Consider the following 21,069-nt stretch of genomic DNA (forward strand, 5'->3'; position numbering starts at 1 on the left):
GTAAAATGAGAAATTTAAACCTACTGTTTGAAGAGCCTGAATGTCTCAAATAATCAGTGAGGTAAGATTGTGGCTTATATCAAATTACAACATAAAATTTAATATATGTAACCATTCTTCACAGAATAAACTAATTTGATAAAAACCCCACAGAACTCAGGCAATAGGCATTTGTCTCCGCTCAAAATTAAGTGATAGAGATTTGAAAACACAAAACACTTCAGTACGATTTCAGACACTTACAGTTGAGCTTCTTTAGAAACTGCAAATACCAAGAGCACTTACCCAAGTATGAGGAATTGTCCCGGAGCTGGAAGACCGACCTGGATGGAATCCTTTAGCAGAAGCAGCAGTGCTGCCCAGCTGTCTACTAAGCTGGTCACTGGAATCCTAAGAGAGAGGGCAGCGACGGCAATGAAAACAGCATCATCACCCTCAGGTATTCCCCATTTTCTTTCTGCCTCACAATTCTCGTGTCAGATAGTGTTAATCAACACTCATACAGATTCTTTGGTTTTTCATTTAATATTAGGTGGCTACATCAAGTCATTAAGAAAGAAAAAGGAGGAAGGCAGAAGAACCGTGTACTCGAAAGACAGGCTCTTCAGTCCAAGGTTGGAGTGGTACCAATGAATTACAGCACAATTAAGATAAACTTTCCTTGGGCAGGGGGCAATATTTCCTGCAGGATTTTTAGGAGGGGGAAGAAAGGTGATGCAGAAATAGGGAAGTCACAAAACCCTTTCTTTTTTATAACAACTACAGTTCAACACCATTCTTTCTTCATGATTTATATTTCACAGGCTGTTTCTCATCCTAGGGATTATAAAAAGATGTAAAATATTCAAATTGTCCATCTGCTTTTTGATGATGGAAATAAAATTTAACTTCTTGTCTTACCTTTGAGTATAAGCATAGAAAAACTGCAACATGCAGACTTCCAGTGAAAGATGTTTCTAGAAAGACATACAAAACCTCTGTTATCAGGAAGAAGAAACTGACTGACTTTTTTCTTTTTTTCCCCCTCTCCTCACTAGCCAGGGCAAAACTGACTATGCTATAATGTTACTGCAGCATCTGAAGATATAGCTTCCTTAATCGAATATTACAAATACCCACTTAGACATCTTTCTATAAAGTTATTCTTCCCTTTATTTATTCTCTCTTTTCCCCACTTCCCTTTCCCACCTGAAAAATCAGCCTGATGCTAGGGTATACACCTCTCTCCCTCATGTAAGAAGCCTATCCCCACAAAATAGTCTTGTACAGAAGCAGTAAACAGGATTCTGGAGTGGCTCAGTACATGGTAGTGACTTAAGAAGGTACGATTTTCCTCTGACAATTCATCCATCTATTGGATATTGTGAAACTTTTCACACTGTACTGAGCAGCAGCACTCATTACTTGCTCAGCTTTGTGAACGAAATACCCGTATCATCAGCATTGTAAGCTTCAGGAGGCGACATTAAGTAAATCAATACCACTACTACAGTTTTCATACCTTGTCCTTCGCTATGGCTGGAGGTTGCTTCAAAACTTCTTTCACTGTTTGTATAACAGTCTCCGTTCTCATAACGCTGATAGAACGAACTAGCTCGACGAGCAGAAGTTGTTCTTCACCTGCTGTAGGAATAACCTAAAAGAATCAAATGTATGTCTCAAATTATCATCACAGACGATGCCTATGTCAAAATTAAGGCAGCCAGCCTCACAGGATTGATATGTTAGTAACTAATTGGTTGTCTAGAAACTTGGAATCACTTATTCTTTTCCTGAGGAAGTCAGGGAGATTATCTCATTCTAAAATAAACTGGTAGCTCCCTGACAGTACAGTTGCTAATTAGAAATATAATATAAATACTCTCCATATTTCATAATATGCATTTTTTCACTGGAATGTATGAATTTTCTCTTTACCACTTCTAAATCACTCAAAGCTATTACCACTATTAGAAGTGACCACTGTAGTATAAACATACCTTTGTCCTAGAAGTATTTTTATTTTGCCTCCTTTCATTCCATACAAACGCAATAGCAGCCATGAAGTGAACACCATGATTCATTGAAATTGGACCCAACAGTTCGAGAATCTGCTGCCTCAAATTCTGAAATGTGGAAGCAGAACACATACACCTTTAGATAAGCACCTGAGCATTATGTTCAGAACAGCTAGCTATAAAGCCATACTTGGATGGTAACTATCACTAACTTTTATCAAAATGGAAGGATCCACTCAGAGGGTTCATAAAGCTCTATTTTACATCTGGTATTCTTCAATCATTTTTTTCATGACTAAGACACGGGAAGATAAAATCCATTTGTTAAGTTTGCAAATGGTAATGAAGTGGGAAGCAACTGATAGAAAGGTACAGAACTAAAAATGATCTGAGAAACTCGAAAAGCATCCTGAAAAAAAGATGAGCTGCAATAAAGGGTTGATTTTTGCATGCAAATGTAGATATAAACAATTTTAGCAATTCAGGATGAGTAACTATTTAGATAGCAGTGCTACAGAAGAAAAAAAAAAAGGGTCTTGGGATTATAGTGGATCACCACCTCATGATGACAACTTTGCAAGGAAGGGGAAAAGAGGATTCACAAATAGCATCACTTCATGGAAGACATGAAATATTTCCTCTGAAAGAAGATACCATGTACCACGCCCCGTTTTGGACACCTGTGCTAGTGTTGGGTTGGAAGGAGTTGATTTTCTTCATAGTAGCTAGTATGTGGTTATGTTTTAGATTTGTGGTGGAAACAGTGTTGATATTACAGGGATGTTTTAATTACTGCTGAGCAGCGCCTACATGGCATCAAGACCTTTTCTGCTCCTCGCATCACCCCACCGGTGAGTAGGCTGGGGGGGGACACAAGAAGTTGGTAGGGGACTCAACAGGGACAGCTGATCCCAACTGGCCAAAGCAATATTCTATACCATATGACATCATGCTCGGCATGTAAAACTAGGGGGAAGGCTGGCGGGGAGGCTGCTGCCCAGGGACTGGATGGGCATCGGTTAGTTGGTGGCGAGCAATTGTTTTCATTTTTATCACTTGGCTTTCTTGGGTTTTATTTCTCTTTGTTATTTCTCCTTTCATTATAATTATTATTATTATCATCATCATTATATTTCAAGTATTAAACTGCCTTTATCCCAACGCACGAGTTTTCTCACTTTTACCCTTCCGATTCTCTTCCCAATCCTGCTGGGGGGCAAGAGTGAGTGAGCAGCTGTGTGGTGCTTACTTGCCAGCTGAGGTCAAACCATGACAAGACTTTACTTCAAGAAATGTACCACAAGCTGACAGAACTCAAACTATAAAAAGAAAATTAGTGATATGGAATATGATCTACAAGAAGGAGCAGAAATGGGTTTGTACAGTCAGGAGAAGAGCATGTAAGTGGAGATATAACAGTTATCAAATGCATACAAGGTAACTAGGAAGAAGAAAGGAAGGTCTGCCATGTGCCTCATGTCTACCACAAAATAGTGATGGACTTGCTTTGTAGCAAGTGAGATAAAGATTAAGAAGTAGGGGTTGTGGAGAAATCCTAAAAGGGGGAACACGCTGCTCTAGGAGACTGAAATACTCACTGCTGAAACTCTTAATAACGTGTTTTTTAAGCATGACAGAAGTTATTGAGGCATACTTGGGTCAGAAAATTTATTTCCTGATCTGTCTTCTCATCCTGTTTTATATGACCTGAAGATTTCAGAGAAAAATGCACTTTCTACCTGTTTTCTGAAAGCCATTTTTATCTTGGACAGAGGTATTTCAGTAGGAATTGCCTAAGCTTGCAGGAAACTGCTATATACAATCCCAGAGCTTGACTATACATTTTATGCGCCTGCCAAGAGTGTGGTTGCCAAAGTAACCTAACTGTACTAAAGCTTAAAAAGCTTGCTTATACTTTAGACATACAATTTTGTTCCACAGTTTTGTGTGTTTTTAACCACATCCACCAACTACAAAGCAGCTACAAAAGCCTTACCTGAAAGCAATGAGGTGAAAAAGTAAAATAACCTATCTTGACATTACACCAAACAAGCTGAATTCAAACTAGACTTTTTCATATACAGGATACGTTGAATGCTCTTTTGAATACTGTGGATTTGGGAAAACTAAAGAAAAGCTGGGATGTACAGAAGAGTTCATGTTTAACCAGAGTACAAAAGCTCCTTTTTTCACAGCAGCAGTGTAATATTATGGGCCATCAACAAGTATGCACCCCCTTCCTTTCAGTGAGTAGGAAGCCCTAGGGGCAGCACAAATATGACATGGATGCTCTCTGTGCAATGACACGGAATCTTAGATAAGTTATTTTTTTATTCCTTCAATCTGAGTGCCAAAGGTTGAAAAGGATGTATAACAGCATCGTCGCAAACAGTATCCTATAGTATTCAAATTAATTGAGGAAATCTTATTTTAAAACACTTCAAATTTAAGTGACAATTTCCTATTTAATAATGTGAAATATAAGTTTGAGCTGCTTCCAATAAGAGGACTGGTCAATGTTCTCAGTATAGTCCTATTTGACACCTTCTGAAGTTCTTTTTTTATGATTACTAGTTCACTATCTGTTATGACATTTCCCCGTGCACAGTGACATCACTGTAAGGGAACTGAATGAAGGACCTAAAAAGTGTTTGAGTATTAGATGTTTTAAGAGGAGAGTTCTCTTTTGTTAAGATTTAACATGAATATTTAATATCTTTTGAGGCATAAAAAGGCATAAAAGGATGGATTTAATTTTCTAGAAGGCAAAAAGGTGGGACGCTGTCTTGAGTTGATACACTCAAGTTTAAAAGCAGGTTTAATAACCATTTATAAAAGCCCTGTTTCTGAGGTGGATGAGTAGATGAGGACAAAGGTATTAAAACTCAATTTACATTTAAGGGAATAGAATTGGACTTAGTTTGACAGAGGTATGAACGAGCAACTTAAACTATATTATCCCTGATATTCTAACCTTTGTTGACCCAAGATTAATAGTGGTAACGGATGCAGCAGCAGCAGCAGTAGTTTTCTCTGAAGAGTCTGCAAGGTGAAGGATGCTCCACAGCAAAGTCACAGAAGACATGATCATATGCAAGATAGACAGGATCCCATTGCGTGCTTCAATCAAGTGCTTCTGATCTACATTAACCAAGAGCTAGTGGATTTGAAACGGAGAGGGGAGGAGGAGCATTAAATATCTACATAAACAGCATAAGTAAAACAATGTAAATTGAAACTTAACAGACATGGAAGCTTTCAATGTTAACTCTTTTTCAAAATAGTTTTTCAATAATTCTTGTATTATGTACAAGTTTTGAGCCTATCAAAATCAAGGAATCTTTTGACTGAGTTATACAATATCAAATGTATTCCAAACATGTGAGGCCTCATGTCTACAGCAATCAATTTTGCATCATCTACCTATACCTTCGCAAAACAATTATTTCAGAATTTTAAGTGTAAATAATACTCTAGGCAAAATTATTTACTTGCACAAACAATAAACACTTCTCCATTACTTTAAATGAACGGAAGGCAAAAGTGTATAATAACAAAAACAACAACAAAAAAAAGCAAAACCAAGATTGCAGAGAGAGCAGGGCAAGAAAATTCTCGCAGAATCTGGGCCAAATTCTTAACAGAGTCTATGCTCAGGATATCAGATCTAAAAATACTGCTTGACTAAAAAGACAAACGATGAATATACAGAAGGAGCACAAAGACAATGTTTTGACATATTGCAAGATGAACACAGACCAGCCAGACACAGGATAGGCATCAGCCTGTGAGATTTCACAAACAAAGGCAGCTCTAAAAAGTAGCATTTTTGAGGTCCAAAGGTTAAGAAAATCCGACTTTAGTTATTTCAGAGGAACAAAAAAATTCCCCAAAACCAAATCAAAACAAGTAAAAAATCTAAGATTATTCTCATAGAAGTCTAATTAGTAGAAAATTGGTTTTCTGTTTGAAATGTGTATATTATCAATAAAAAAACCCCTACATACTTATAGCTAAGACAATATATTTGGTATTTTTCCCTACTCAGAGCTTCAATTCTGCTAATATAATCACCAGTCCTTAATTTGAGAGGTACTGCATAGGAACCTCTCGGACACCCAGATAAGTTTACCTGATGATATTGCGTAGATGGATCCAGGAGGCAGTAATGAATTATTGTTGTGATCCCTTCTAATAAAGTAAGAACCATATCTGGGGGAGTGACTGATGCCATCCAGAGAGGTCTAAAATAAGAGATCCATTTTTTTAAAAAAAAAAAAAAAAAAAAGTTAATCTGGTTGTAAAGTAATTCAACACAATCAGATTTGCTTAAAAAGATTATACACCTCTACATACACATACCTATTATCAGATAATCCTGTTTCATATTTATACTGCTGAATTAAATTATCCAAGTTCCTGCAGAGCTGAAGAGTCACTGAAACAACCACCCTCTGAAGAACTTTTCCCATGTAAGGCAACGTAGAAGTGATAAGGCCAATCCACTGGGGATGCATTTTACAGGCACAGTGCTGGTGTAAAGCTCGTATCACTGCGCAGAGAAACATGCCTTGGCAGGTTATTGGCTGGGAATGTAAATACTGAAGGGAAGTCATTGGCTGCTGGGGGCCAATATGCTCCAAGTCCGTTATGACAAAGTCAAAGCCCGTTTCATTTTCCTCAGGCACAGTCATTACTCTGTGTTCCAACACAATCAGTCGCTGAAGTACTTTTAAAAGCTGTGACTGCAGAGTACTACCATTGTCAAATTCATCTTCAGAAAAATTTATAAGGCTGTCTTCAGAGAAACCTTCTTCTACAGCCACTATGTTTTTTCCAGCCATCTTCTCGCTGTGCCATTTCTGTGCACTGAAGATAGAAGACAGCAGACAATGCAGGATCACCTTCTGAACCTTGCACTTAGACAACATGTCTGAAATAAAACTAGGAAAGCCCTTTGCAGAGCTTTCTATCACTTTTGCCAACTCAGCAAAGAGAAGGGTCAGAATTTCTATGCTCATCATTTGCATATTACGGTTTCCTATTAGATCTTGCGATGTTACTTTAACATGAGTCGGATAGTGGCTCCGCATATAGTATAAACACAAGGAGATAAGAATTTCTATGTACATAGAGCTCCGAAAATTATGGTTAGAATCAACTGGGATGTGACTATAGAAATCCTTGCCCATAACAGATATTCGATGCCTGGCTAGAAGATTCTGGAGCAATGAAAGCTGAGGAGTGTATGCATTGTTGACACTGGTAGTGGAGATAGCACTTACAAAAGCTGAAGGATTTGTTTTCAGAATTGCTTTAATTGCAGAAAAAGCATACAATGTCCTTGAAGAGTCATACAGCTGGAGATAAAGCAGCACATGTTGATACAATGGATGGATATTAAAGTTGGGAGATTTTCGCATTCCTGGGGACCCCACATCACTTTCAATTTCTGAAATTTCTCCTTCTCCACAACTGTACCAGTTTTCTAAATCAAGACCATCACTAAAGAAGACATTTGTTTGTTTAAGCTTTTCTGTTTGTGCTTTCTTCTTCTCTTCATCTTTCTTTTTGGCTATTTTTACTTTAGGTTTTGCACCTGGTTGCTTACCAGCCTCTTTAACAATCGTTTCTTTTTCTGGCATTTTTTCTGGTAGCTTTCCTTTGAAGCTGAACTGAATACTACTGTGGCTTCGCTTTCTGGACTTCGATTCAGTGGAAGCAAGAGTGAGATCAGAAAGGGATTGCTGGCTTTCTGCAATACAGGGTGAAGAGTTATTTCTTGAAATTTCATCTCTTAAGCTCTCAAGTCCAGCCTCAGTTGAGGCTGATAGCAATTGGGAGCTGTCATTACTAAGCAAACTACTCTGGCTACTTTGAATATTTTGATCTTCGCTTTTTGACACCTCTACAGAGTTATCCAAAGGACTGAATTTACATGAAGTATCCTCAGAGTGTAGACTATGTTTAACTGGTTCAGTCTCTTCTCCAAGACCCCTTACAACTTTGCATATAAGATCTGTAACCACTTGTTGCACAATTTCATCAGGTGAGTCTTCTCTCAGAGTCTGAGAACTATCTTGAGCACTCAGGCTTTCTGTTTCCACTTCATAACTGATGTTGTCTCCAGTAGATGACTGAGAACAGCCAGAGTCAGAACTCTGCAGTATTTCAGCCTGATGGTCAGGAAGGTCAAAATCAGACACAACCATTGGTATGGTCTCACTGCTGGTACTTAACAAGGAAAGCCTGTCACTCAGGGGGTTAACAGTCAGGCTGAAATTCTCCATTTCATCCATAACAAGTTGTTTTTCATTGCCTTCTTTAGGTATAATAAGCTGTCCTTGGCTTACAGGCACATGGGAAAAAGCTTAAAGAAAAACAAAAAAAAATTATACACGTAATATTTTATTCTTCAGAATAAGAATTTAGAATTAACATTTAGAATTTAAACTATTATCAAGACTTCAAATTATAAAGGCATAGTAAATAGCGTCTTTCCACTTTACAGCAGAAAAAAAATAATGTTAATATGCAAATGATACACATTCACATAACAAAGCAAGATTACTTAAGCGTAAGACCTTAGCATAACAACATAATTCCCTTCTGAAACCTTATGCAGTCTTATCTGCCTGTGTTTTCATAAAAGAGAATTATTAGTATGTTACTATAATTACACAATACATGCAAACACCTTCAAACCTTACCAGTAGGTTTTCAGCCAGGCCCACATCAGTGGTCCTAATTCACAAAAGCATTTCATTTCTTGGTTAAACTTCATGCCATATTCTTAAATTCTACTGAAGTTCAGTAAGACATAAGAAAATGCTCTACATTAAAATACTTGCATATCATCTTGAGAACAATAAAACTTTAATGATACTTTGGAAACCCAGACTTGAATGAGAAAAAACATGCACAAAAGCACATATAAGCAGTAGCTATTCCAGCCCTTTGTTTTCTGAGTTATTCTCAAAAATTTCTACTACGTTTTCAGTGTCACATGTAAATAACAAATAAAGAAATTAAATAAGGAACTTCCTACAGTCTTCTGTACATACCATCAGAACAGCTAAACTTCTGCATAAAGTGCTTTTCATTTTCTTCTTCAGGGTGATAGGGAGATTTAGTCCAGCAACATTCAGCCTGTACTCGCTGAACAGAAACTCGCTGAGTTTTTGGATGGAGAAGCAGTAGGAGCAAAGGTTCAAGAACTCGTGCAATATCATGTCTTTGAAGCACTTGATTTAACCAGGCTTGTCCCACTGACCATGTAGAACCATCCAAGCTATTAAGGCTGTCCAGCATGATAAACAAAGATCTACAATAGAAAAAAGAATGAACCTAGAGCATATTCTACACTACCCACAGAATAATCCCATTTTAATCTAATATATGATAAATTTCAACATGTTAGTACATACTCTAGTCTTCTCCATATAAAACAGCATTTCTCCATATAAAACAGCATACAAACTTTGCAATCTGAAGTTTTGTGTTTTAGTCTAGCCTAATGAAGAAATGGCCAGGAAGAACCAGTAATGAAGTCTGTTAAGACATCTGCTCTAATAGTAGCAGTTGTATAGTCAGTTCAAGTACTTGTACATCTACTAGCATAACAAGTGCTGTTGCAGCACAAAAAAGATAAAACTTCACACAGATGCACAGAAGAGAGACAATAACTTATTCAAAGATCTTCTCTTCAAGAACAGAGAGGAGAAATGTATTTGACAATTCAGCACGTCCTACTGTCATTATTCTCTTAATAGTTATAGCCTTTAGAATCATTTCCAGACTTCATGCTTTAGGTCTCCAATTTCTAAACGCTCCATGCTGCCAGTATAACATTGTTAAAGATTTTGAAGCAAAATTATTTAAACTGAATCATGCTTGCAATCACCAACCTGTCAAAGGTACGGCCAAAGGAAGAAGACTTGTTAATATGAAGGTCACGGGTGAGATGCCATAGCACTGCAAACTTTGCATGAGCTTCCATTCTTACTTTCTGTGGACCAAATTACAAGTTAGATCTACCAGAATATGATGGCCTCTGATAAGAACTGGGGAAAAAAGGTATACAGCAGCTTAAAAGATATAATGAAATTATTAAAATTAACTTTGTAGAATCACAGAATGTGTTGGGTCAGAAGGGACCTTTAAAGGTCATCTAGTCCAACCCTCCCTGCAGTAAGCAGGGACATCTTCAACTAGATCAGGTTGCTCAGAGCCTCATCAAGCCTGGCCTTGAATGTCTCCAGGGATGGGGCTTCCACCACCTCTCTGGGCAACCTGTGCCAGTATCTCACCACCCTCATTGTAAAGAACTTCTTCCTAATGTCTAATCTAAACCTACCCTGCTCTAGTTTAAAACCATTGCCCCTCTTCATAACGATACATTGACTAAGCATATTGGTTTTTTGACTAAGTGTTCAAATCTTATTTTCTAACATTAAAAACAGTAATAGGCAACAACAGGTCTCTGAAAAATTTAGTAACTTGAAGAATTCTCCACCATCCTGATCTTGTTCAAAGTTTAGCTTGAAAAACTTTTAAATACTTCATGTGATAGCTTGAACCATACTTATTTTACTCTCACAAGTTGCACAGCTCTGTTTTCAGTGAGTTTATATGTATTCAAGGCGCTAGAAGAGAACATGAACAGAGAGCAGGAAAAAACATGCAAACTTTTCAATATGGAAACTCAAGCATACAGATGCAGAGAAAGAAGAGAAATTTTTAGAGACAGTGTACAGAATGATGGGATTAAACACAATATCCATGGAAATAAGGGAATGAAAGTAAGTTGGCTAGAAACAGACATAAGAATAGCCTAACTAGATATGATGTAGATAGAGTTCATCACTAACATGCCAAATTTTGCTCTGAAACTTTGAGTTTTATTTGGATAAATAGTACGTGCTTACTGCCCAAATGACTTCTAATGGCTACTAATTATATGCAGAATACTTAATGGTGAAAACGGTACTAAAGTAACAATTTTTATGCCTTTAACTCTTTACTGTTGCTGATCAAGACAAAGAGTTATTACAGCAAGGCTGTGAACAATAGTGAATGCCATGCTGTGATATGAAGGCATGGGTACATCTATTAAAAATAGCTTTACCCGAGAGACAAGAAAACTACTAAGCAGTTGTAGGGGCGAACAAACAAAGCACAGCAATCAGCACGGTTATACCGAATAAAGCATCAGAATTAATTTCAAATACAACCGGGGCTTAAACTAAATTACTAGATAATAAGCAGAGACAAGAGGATGAAGATTTTTGCTTGTTTGTTCTTAAAATATATGCTTGCAGGGAACGAATGTTAGGTATATTTACCTCTAATCAAAATGAGAGCAAACAAAAAACTTAATACCACTGTGACAATCTGGCGTACTTCCAGACTTAATTTACAACATACAGCTTAAGCAGCTTTGCAACAGCTAATACAACCAACATCCGCTACAATAATGAAAATTTAAAGTAAAAGCTATAAAACCTGATAATTACAGAATGGACATAAGATAGATCACATAAGATGTAAACTAAAAAAAGAAAAAAACAAGAAGAGAAAACAGCAGCATGGAAAGTAAAGCAAGTGTCACAGGTAGTTACAAAAAATATGCTTCTCACAGGGAAAAAAAAAACCTACAACACTGCTGCCAAATATATACAGTTACACAAAACAATCACTAGCATCTGGTGAATAAAGAGTGAAAATACCAGTTCTCAAGCACATACAGATGACTTCATGTGAGCCCTTGCAATCCATGCTGGGAAGATGTAAGAAATTACTGTTTTCACAGTAAGGTTGTCAGAAATGAGCAAGTGCCACATCCACAGTCACAGCAGTTCACAGACCAGCCTAATTAGCGAAACTATAAATCATTGGTAGTTTTATCAATATGCCAAGCTGTGAACTGCAGTGATTGACAGACTGGCTCACATTCACTTTTGTTGAGTGGGTTACTCTCTGGGAGAAAGGCAAAAAGGTAACTGCTTCTGAAGTCACACAACCATGAGTTGCCAGGGCGTTTAAGTAATTCCCTACCATTCATTTTGTTGGGGCTGTGAAAACAGTTCATATAGCTAAAATTTAAAGCACTACGGAGGCCTCAACTGAAATGTCAAATTGACAGCCTCTATCTGAAACAAATTCCTAGAGGAGGTGGGGTAAAACAGAGTACCTGCCATGACAAGTAGAAGTCCTACTAACAATATAACAGCTAAGCATGTGCTTTATGTATTGGGAAGCAGAACATAACTTTTGACAAGAGATAAAGTCTCCTACATAGGTTTGATGCTGAATGTCGAAAAGCCCCCTTTATCTAGCATGAAACTACAGAGGCTCGTCACAGACCTAAAAGAAACACTGTTTGTCAACAATCTGAATGTCTGCCAGTTTCAAAAGATTTTGGAAACACTACTTTACTCGCATTAGCTAAACTAATAGCAAAACAAAAGGTAATCAACGGGATAGCCAAGATCACTTCTAAAAAGTAGTCAGTGGTGAGATAAGGGACCTTTGAGCAGCAATAAAGAATGGAAGAAGGCCACCACATTGAGTCACAAGCAAACATTATGACCTGTGGTAGCAGAATAGGAGACAGGACAAGTGACAAAGTAATAACAGGAAACCAAACAGCGTTACCAGAGGCAAAGAAGTAGCGCTCTGATCACTTGAGAGGTTATACTCAAATTATAGTCCATGGATTTTGATATGAGACAGAGATGGAAAGTAAAGACCTTCAAGAAAAGACTAGTCTCAGCAGTACACTGCAAAGAAATGCACAGACAACTCTCAACCCAGCTGCCATGTCAGTCAGAGCAGAGTAGGCAAGCACATCTCCCACAAAGACACAGATGCACAGAAAACTGGCAATTACTGTTGGAGCAGTTTATTAGTTGCCCTCTAGAACTGGTAAACACGGCAAAAACACTCACAATTCAAATCTTGTAAGGACAAATAACTAGAGAAGAGAGGAGCCACATGAGATTGGAGAAGAATTGTACAGAAGCCTCTTCATCGAAAGTATCTAGCTATTGCAATTCCCCTGCTTCCCAACAGTGGAAAAGAATCTCACAGAAACATTTTATCTGGAAATAATTAACCACGACAAGTGTCAGAAGATGGAGCTCAGAAATATATAGCACAGCTCGTGGGACCTGAAGATAAAATAAAATCTTATTAATTACAAGCCGCTCTTTTGTCTTATATTTACTCTTACAAAAAGAGGCAGAATCAGATAATATATAAATGGTCAGAAAGACCAAAAAACCCAATTCATTGCTGTTTAAAAGAGAAAGGGAATTAAGGCTGAAGCAGCAAGTTATAATAGTTGCAGCAGACTCATAAGGATGTGTCTCACAGAAAGGGAAAGGAATTGAAAACAGATCTCAAACTGTAAAAAACAAAGAGACACAAAGAGAAAGGCACTAAGGACACCTCAGCCGAGAGAGAGAGAGTAAAATGAGAATGCAAAAGGATAGAAAGATAAAGGGGACCACACGTGCCTGTCTTAAGAAAGAAGCAATCCAACCCCACTATCAAGAAAAGCAACAGAGACATGATGATGACGACAATAACTTGACTGTTATTCCAAGTTCTGTGGAGGAAAGGAAGCAGAAAGTCTAGACGCTATATAAGGACAAATTATTAGGCAAGATGCAAGAATTAGTTGAAATAGGAGGGAGCACACCAGAGGACTGAACTACAGTTGGTTAGGACACAGCAAAAGAAAGCGTGTTTAAATTTGATGGAGCTGTACATGGAAAGAAGAGTGGTTAGGACAACTGGAATGCAATGTAGAAAATCTATATTCAATTACTACTATTAAAAACAGTTTTCATAGGTTTGCGAAACAAGATGTCATGAAAACAGGGCTCAACTACTACTAACATAAGGTTAAGGTCCTGGGAACACAGGAAAGAGGGCGTCAGTGTCAGAGTGTCAACAAATCTGATGTTCTGCATGCAAGATAACAGCATTTTTAATGTTTGAAACAATCAATGTAAAGCAACATTTTTTCAATACAGAATTTATTTAGGCCCTTTTCTGAGGCACCAAGTCCTTTTTCTAAATATATTTCTACAGTTAGAAACATATGCTTAACTCATCTTTTAGCAAATACATGAACAACTTGCCTTGTCTCTGTGAGTCAGCTGCTGACTAATAACATCTTCACAAATGCTAGAAGACGGAACAAGGTTGTGCAGCTGGTAGAAGAGCTCCACACTCTTCTGATGATGCTGAGGAGTTCCATCACCCAACTGGTCCCAAAGAGTTAAAGCTATATGCTTTGTACATGAAAATAAAAGTTGCAAGAGAGACAAGTGAATGAGTATCATGCCTCGATTTGCTCTGGACTGCATTGAGCTCTATGCAATGATGGGAGACCTTACATCTTATGACACCCTATGACCAACAGGCTACCTATAGAACAGTTCATTTTTGTTTGTATGAACATAGGCAATGGTTTGAAACACTGCAATAACTTACTACCTAAAAATTCCTGTTAGGAGTCAGAACTCACAGGCATCTCCAGAAATAAGTTTCATTGAAATATAATTAACTATGTAATATGCCCTGTTGCTGATTATCTTTTGTAAACGATTTCTTACATAAATTACACAAATGCAGAGATTGTGGTTTACCAGAGTCCTACACTTTGCACATCTCAGTTTCATTCTTTTGCTAATTAATGCTGCTATTAAATCAGGTTTTATTTATATTTTAAAAATATTCATCCAAACAAGGATTTTCACCCAAGCAGTCAGGAAGACAATCAGAGTGAGAAAACTTACTATGTATTTTCATTCACAGTCTACGACAGGTTACAACTGTTATCAAAATACTCAACAAGAAAATCTGGTTTACCATATCAAGGCTGGTAAAGTGGCCAAGACTGTCAGTCTTCGCCAGCCAGGAAAAGAAGTCTAAAGAAAATACCAATGAGATACTGCATTGTACCTTGAAGAAATCTGTCTTTTCAGCCATATATCTCAGGTTGCCTTGAGTAAGAGGAGGTCTGATGACCACAGCCACTCTTCCCTGGTTAGGGCTAAGAGGCTGAGCAGTTTCCACACTGTTCAGATTTTCTCCAGTGACGAGAGCAACAGATTGAGTCAATCCAACCAAGTCCATCACAAGGGAAATAGTAACACCCTGAACACTGAAATCACTTGCTTGCTTGCAAGCATTCATTAAAGTCTGTAGCCACAGTGGAGGCTGTACTTGTTCACAGTCTGAAAGAAAAATCACAGATGATGCATTCATTTAACTACTTTAAATGTTATGAATTTTCCCTCTTATATCCCATTACCATATGTACAATTGTCTTTCATCATTCATATTTCAACCTGCCTATTGTACAGGTTTAGGAAAATGTAATGTATGCAGGAGAAAGATACTTCTTGATGCGTGTCTATCTTTAAAGTAATCTAAATAAGAGTGCAATACACTTCATCACTTCGAACATTTAGTAACCAAAAATAAATAGGAAAATTTGAACAAGGAAGAGAAAAATAAATTTTATGGAATTGCATCCACATGATTTCACATTTTAGACAAAATTGGACTTCTAGTAGTTTGCACATCCTTTCATTCAGTTTCCTCCTTCAAGAAATTCTTGACCAGCAGTCAAGTCTTACCATTGCAGTTTGTAGTATCAAATAATTCTGTAGTATTTTACATACATGAAATATCTTTATATATATGATATATTGCATAGTTATTATAAAATATATACATAGAGAATTATTTATTTATATATATAAAAACTAAGTTTAAACTGAACAAAAATATAGAGATTTTCCTGGCAACACTTTAAAAGTAAAAGTACCTGTGAAAATTGACATTTTAGGTGGCAGAAGCTTGATCCTATTAAATCATACTCTATACTCTGCTTTCACCATAGGCGGATGTTTTCCCCTTTTTACTGTCCCCTGACTTAATACCATGCGCTGGCCTGATAATGCAAGTGTCTTTCTCTGAAGTTCATACTTAACTCTCCAAGTGAATAATGCACCCTTCTATTTTAGAGGTACCAAAGTAATTTTTCTTAAAATTTCAAAAGGACTCTATCGATTGTGTTCCTAAAATAGGCAAATGCTTCTAGAATCAGACACAAGTGAAGAAATGTTTTTTAATAGGTACAGATACAGCATCTATTTAGAATTAAGACAAGGAAGATGCAATTTCTAATTTATATCCATGATAGTTGATTTTGCAGTGTAAACTGGAGCCTAAATATACCTAACAATTCCACATAACGTTCTAGACTCTGTTCCCTTTTTAATTTCTTCAATTAAAAATAGCACATATTTATCTGAGAAATTAAGCATACAGCAAAATTTAAGAACAGTTATGTTCTATCAATATCAGATTAATTTGGTTCCTTCAAAAAACAGACTGATGAGTCTCACCGTTGATTGAAGGCAATTGGGTCACATCACTAATGGAACCCATCAAAAACATGTTCAAAATTTAGGAACCCTTCAATAAAAACAGCCTCTTCTGCAGTGGAAAAACCTATCAATAGATGAAGAAAAGGCTGGTGTGTGAATTACAGTAACTACCTTCTCCCATTCTCCGTTGCACCAGCATTCTCTATTACGGGAAGCAAGATATCCGGGACAACTATGCAGCCCCATTCCCATCACTATTCCCATGCACCCTACCATTTTGTAAAGCAGATGTTTACATGTGAAACAAAATCCTCCCTGCTGATTTCAACCACTGACAATTTATGCTTATTCTTCAAAGTCACATCATTTAATGGACTGCAAATGCAACATCCCAAAAGGGAAATTTGAGATGACGAACAAGCAATGCAAATCCAAGACATTTCACAAAGTGAAAAGGATTCCTAGAATCACTGCCGTCATGTGAGGCACATATTACTCAAGCTCTACAAGCTTTCTGCTTTAGAGTAGGTAGCACCCCTTCAGCACTGCAATACCCTTAATTAATAAACAGCTGTAACCAAGTTGCTTTCAACGGACATCAATATATGATACATCTGGATCTCATAAAGTCAAAGATATGCTCTGCTCCTGGCTGTATAATGAAGACATACACAACACATCTTAAAGACTACAAGAATAGAAGCAGCAGTCATGTTAAATTAATGTGCTTGTTTGCAAAAGCCAAAAGATTATTCACCTCCAAGCAGTGCCCACTGCTTAGCCTTTAATAGATTTTGAAAGTTGTGTGGATAAGAACAAGCATGAAGTTTTGTAGGGAAAAAAAAAAAAAAAAAAATCACAGAAGATGACGGTGACAGTAGCCAAAATTATTGTAACTATTTCTTGCACGCTCCAAGTATATCCACCATGATACCATTTTAAGGCAGCAACTCTCAAGCTACAGATCAGAAGTGAAAACAAAATTGAAGACTTTACCAACATTAAAAAGGACTGTCCTTCTAAAATGTCACATTTTACAGTATCCAGAGCTTGCAATATTTTAATCACATTTCTGTCCTTGAATGTGTTCACCTATCTGTGAACACATCCACACTTCAGAAACCCCACCATTTTTACTTTGTTTTCTAAAGCAACTGTAGCTAGAAGAACCGTTTGCAAGAACTGTTCCTTTAACAGGAGCAAAGTAAAAATAATTAATTTCTTATCTGGTATGATTTTTATTGGACAGAACCTTATAATTTCCGTGCATTGCATAAAGTGATCAATGTGCACATCAATCCTAAATTGCTAAAACGAAGCTAAAAACTTCCTTGATGTCAGCTGTGGCTATTACAAAATACGAAAAGAAAACATCGTGGACCCGTACAGTAAAGAGAAACACATGAAAAATCTAGATTCTACTCTTAGGCTTTAGTTTGCATAATTTATATTTGTCATCCCAATATTAATTAATTAGTGTCAAATCCCCTACCAGCAATATCCTTAGTATCTATGAGAAAATAGTTTAGTTTCCAAAAATCAAAGCAATTGATACAGAAGGAAACTTACATTTCTGAGAGGAACAGCAAACAGCAACACACACAAAGCATGAATGCTATTACTTTAAATATTTTGGGGGAAAAAAAAAATAAATTTAAAAGCAAAGAACAAAAGAGTGCAGCTTACCAACTTCAGGCTTCCCAGGATGTAATTCTGAAGTACGGTTTCCTTCAGCAATGTAAACAGGAAAGCTGGAACATTCAAGATACAGCTGACAAGCAGCAATAAAGGCAGGAAGGTATTCTTTCGGTGTTTTTTTCTTGTTTGCTTTCTTCACCTTAGCATCAACTTGTGATTCTCTGTCCCATTTTGTGGTCTGTCCTTGCTCTCGAGTGGGATCTACTGGAAGCTCTGCGCCTAAGGGCTGAGACAAGGAATTACTCTGAATGATATACAGGTTGATAAATCTGGTTAAAAACTGTTGGACATACTCCAAACAGCACTGCATTGCAGTCTTTTGGATCGTTTTCCCACTTCGAGTTGCTGTCCCCTGTGTCATGATGGAAGGAGGCTGTACAATGGTTTCCTCAGATCCCACAGTTGATGCTGTCTCAGTCTCTGAGGATGTGCTACCAATAATAGGAATGCCAGGTGCACCGTGACCTTCATTCAGTGCTCTATCAATGTCATCAGTTGTATCTGCCTGATATTGTACAAACTCGGTGAATCCACTTTCTGATGATCGACTGCTTGGAGGATTTTCACCATCTTCAAACACATCATTAGGATTTTCAAGTGAAACTGATGGCACCTGAGTGAGATAAAAGTTTCATCATTGTTCAAAATGGGTTATTTAGGTCCCAGTGAGAAAACATTTATTTGCTTCTCCATTTGAAAGCAACAATTTTATTCCACAGTTTGAAATCTATTCATATAAATACATTCTAAGCAAAATGTTTGGTGTTTCAGTAAGCTTGCCAGCTCAAGCTAACTACAAAAAAAAAAAAAACAAGCATTGTTTGTCACATAAAATACTTCAAATATTACTACTTTTAACATTTTCTTCATCTCATAATCACGTCTATTTTTTATTAAAGAATGCTGAAATGCATAAGCACAGGTATTACTAATTTTTACAGCATCATAAACCAAAATATTCATACACCAAAGAAAACCCCTCACTTCCAGCAGGAAGCAGGACATTGAACTATGTTGGTCACTTTAGCTAGCAAGATTCTTTTAATACTTTAGACTTTAGCATTTTCTACAAATGGACAAAATATTTATCTGTTAATCAGAAACTGCTGCAGTCACAAAGGAGTAAAAAAATGCCTGCAGGCAAAGGAGACAAAAAGGAGATGTCAGCCAAGAAGAGTGGGAAGACTTGAGAGATTAGGAAAAAGTATACACTTCTCTGACCATGCTTTTGAAGTTCCCACTGTACAAGTAAATAATCACATTAGATATTAAATTATTTTAACCTAATAAATGTCTAGATGATAGAAGAACCACAACTATTAAAGCTTTGTCTCATTAGGAGAGCAGGATCAGTGTCATTCAACGTTACAAGTTGCCAAAACAGCTTAAAAAAAAACCCCTGAACTGTGGAGCTCTTAACGAAGAATAAAATCTTTCATAATCTAAAAAACATTTTCCCACTTCTGCAATTATACTAATAAAGCCAGCTCAATTTGTCAATAAAATTTATGCTCTTTGACTTAAGAGCTTGTCTAATAATGTGGATGGAATCTTAATTCATAGATCTATATATATACGATAAAACTTTAACTAACTAGCATCTTTCATTTTATATATCAATCCCAGGATTTGGAAGTTGGGGATTTCTTTCAAATACGAAGTTACGATTATAAAAGAAATAAACTTTCATTTAAAAAACTACTAACCATTTGCAACTAGAATGAAATAAAAAAAATCGTCTCTTAGAAACAAGAAAGAAGGGTTGCTCTGGCAACAACAGTTCGTCGTGACTCATTGTGAGCCTTAATTCCTCACAATTCAGAATATGCGCAAATGTGATGAATGATTTCTACCCAAAAAGACCCCACAGCGGCTCTCTGGGCTGCTCTAACCCCCTATAGTCTTGTTGGTAACTGGTAGCACAGTCTCTGCTTCCTGGTGAGAATGTGAGGTGAACAGGGAAACAAACAGAAGTGCATGGGTCAGTGGGAGTGAATGCAGGTAAATATCATGTCCGCATACTTCTCATCTAGCTATCCTACTGCTAATGGCAGATGTTGCCTGAGATCCAACAGGCCCAGAAGTTGTCTTGCTGTCTGACACCCTAATGACTAGCCATCTTAAATGAATAAATAAAAACAGAGACTTCATTATATATGGTGAATTACATCTTGCTTACCAGAGATGGAGTAAAAATGAAAATTTGTTTGAGATAGCTTTCACTGTCTCTTGTGTTAATATGTACTAAAATGCCTGGAAAGACATAAAGGGTGACCCTGTCTTATAAAATACAATGTAAAAGAGATCAGAAATATGGTAATTAATTTCACTCTATCTCTTAACAGAAGCCATGGCTAGATATGAGTCTGTTATAATTGAAAGAAAAAGGTTGTTGAAGGTTCAAAGGGCAACATCATTTCAATTAAAACAGGCTTTACTAAAAAAAAAAAAAGAAAGAAGCAGAAGAACAAAAACAGGCAAGTATCAGCTGGCTAGAAAGAATATGGATATAGAAAGAATAAGGATAGGATCCTGCATAAAGGAATCTGGAGTTCTAATGGACAAGGTGAACATGAGCGAGCAGTGGACCCTTCTGGTGAAGGCCAACAACAAACAGGACCGCATTAGCAAAAGAAAAGTATAGCCAGCAAGTCAAGGGAAGTGAACAGGCCCCTCTGCTCAGCAGTTTTAAGACCACATCTGGAATACTGTGCCTGAGTTTGCATTCATTACTACAAAACAAACATTGATGTACTGAGTAAGTCCAGTGGAGGGCCACCGCAGGAGCACCTGACACAGAAGGAAAGCTCAGAGAGTTGGATTTGCTCTGTCTTAAGAAAAAGAATGCTAAGAGTTGTGGAGGGGGAGAAGGTGTCTTTATTGCTGTTTGTGACTTTGCATTAGGTAGTTGAAAAGATGGGAGGCTTGCTCAGAAATCCACAGTGAAAGAACAAGAGGCAAGG

General features: G+C 37.2%; 1 protein-coding gene across 7 annotated transcripts in view; it reads right to left on the reverse strand.

Moving 5' to 3' along the window:
• The window catches only part of DOP1A (DOP1 leucine zipper like protein A), a 68,089-nt gene that overhangs the window by 15,116 nt on the left and 31,904 nt on the right, over positions 1-21,069 (reverse strand). For all 7 annotated transcript variants that reach the window (XR_008465448.1, XR_008465449.1, XM_054195410.1 and 4 more), the window contains 12 exons: positions 18,095-18,719; positions 14,973-15,247; positions 14,147-14,299; positions 9,905-10,005; positions 9,062-9,321; positions 6,360-8,367; positions 6,130-6,241; positions 4,972-5,154; positions 1,980-2,105; positions 1,502-1,636; positions 901-956; positions 286-390 (listed from right to left, as the gene is read on the reverse strand). Coding sequence is in view for 5 of the 7 variants with exons in the window: in XM_054195410.1 (XP_054051385.1) it covers positions 286-390; positions 901-956; positions 1,502-1,636; positions 1,980-2,105; positions 4,972-5,154; positions 6,130-6,241; positions 6,360-8,367; positions 9,062-9,321; positions 9,905-10,005; positions 14,147-14,299; positions 14,973-15,247; positions 18,095-18,719 (4,139 nt within the window). In the remaining 2 variants the exon portion in view is untranslated. The remainder of the gene's footprint in view (positions 1-285; positions 391-900; positions 957-1,501; positions 1,637-1,979; positions 2,106-4,971; positions 5,155-6,129; positions 6,242-6,359; positions 8,368-9,061; positions 9,322-9,904; positions 10,006-14,146; positions 14,300-14,972; positions 15,248-18,094; positions 18,720-21,069) is intronic.

The sequence above is a fragment of the Rissa tridactyla genome, chromosome 3 (assembly GCF_028500815.1).
Source record: "Rissa tridactyla isolate bRisTri1 chromosome 3, bRisTri1.patW.cur.20221130, whole genome shotgun sequence".
NCBI classification, from domain to species: Eukaryota; Metazoa; Chordata; class Aves; order Charadriiformes; family Laridae; genus Rissa; species Rissa tridactyla.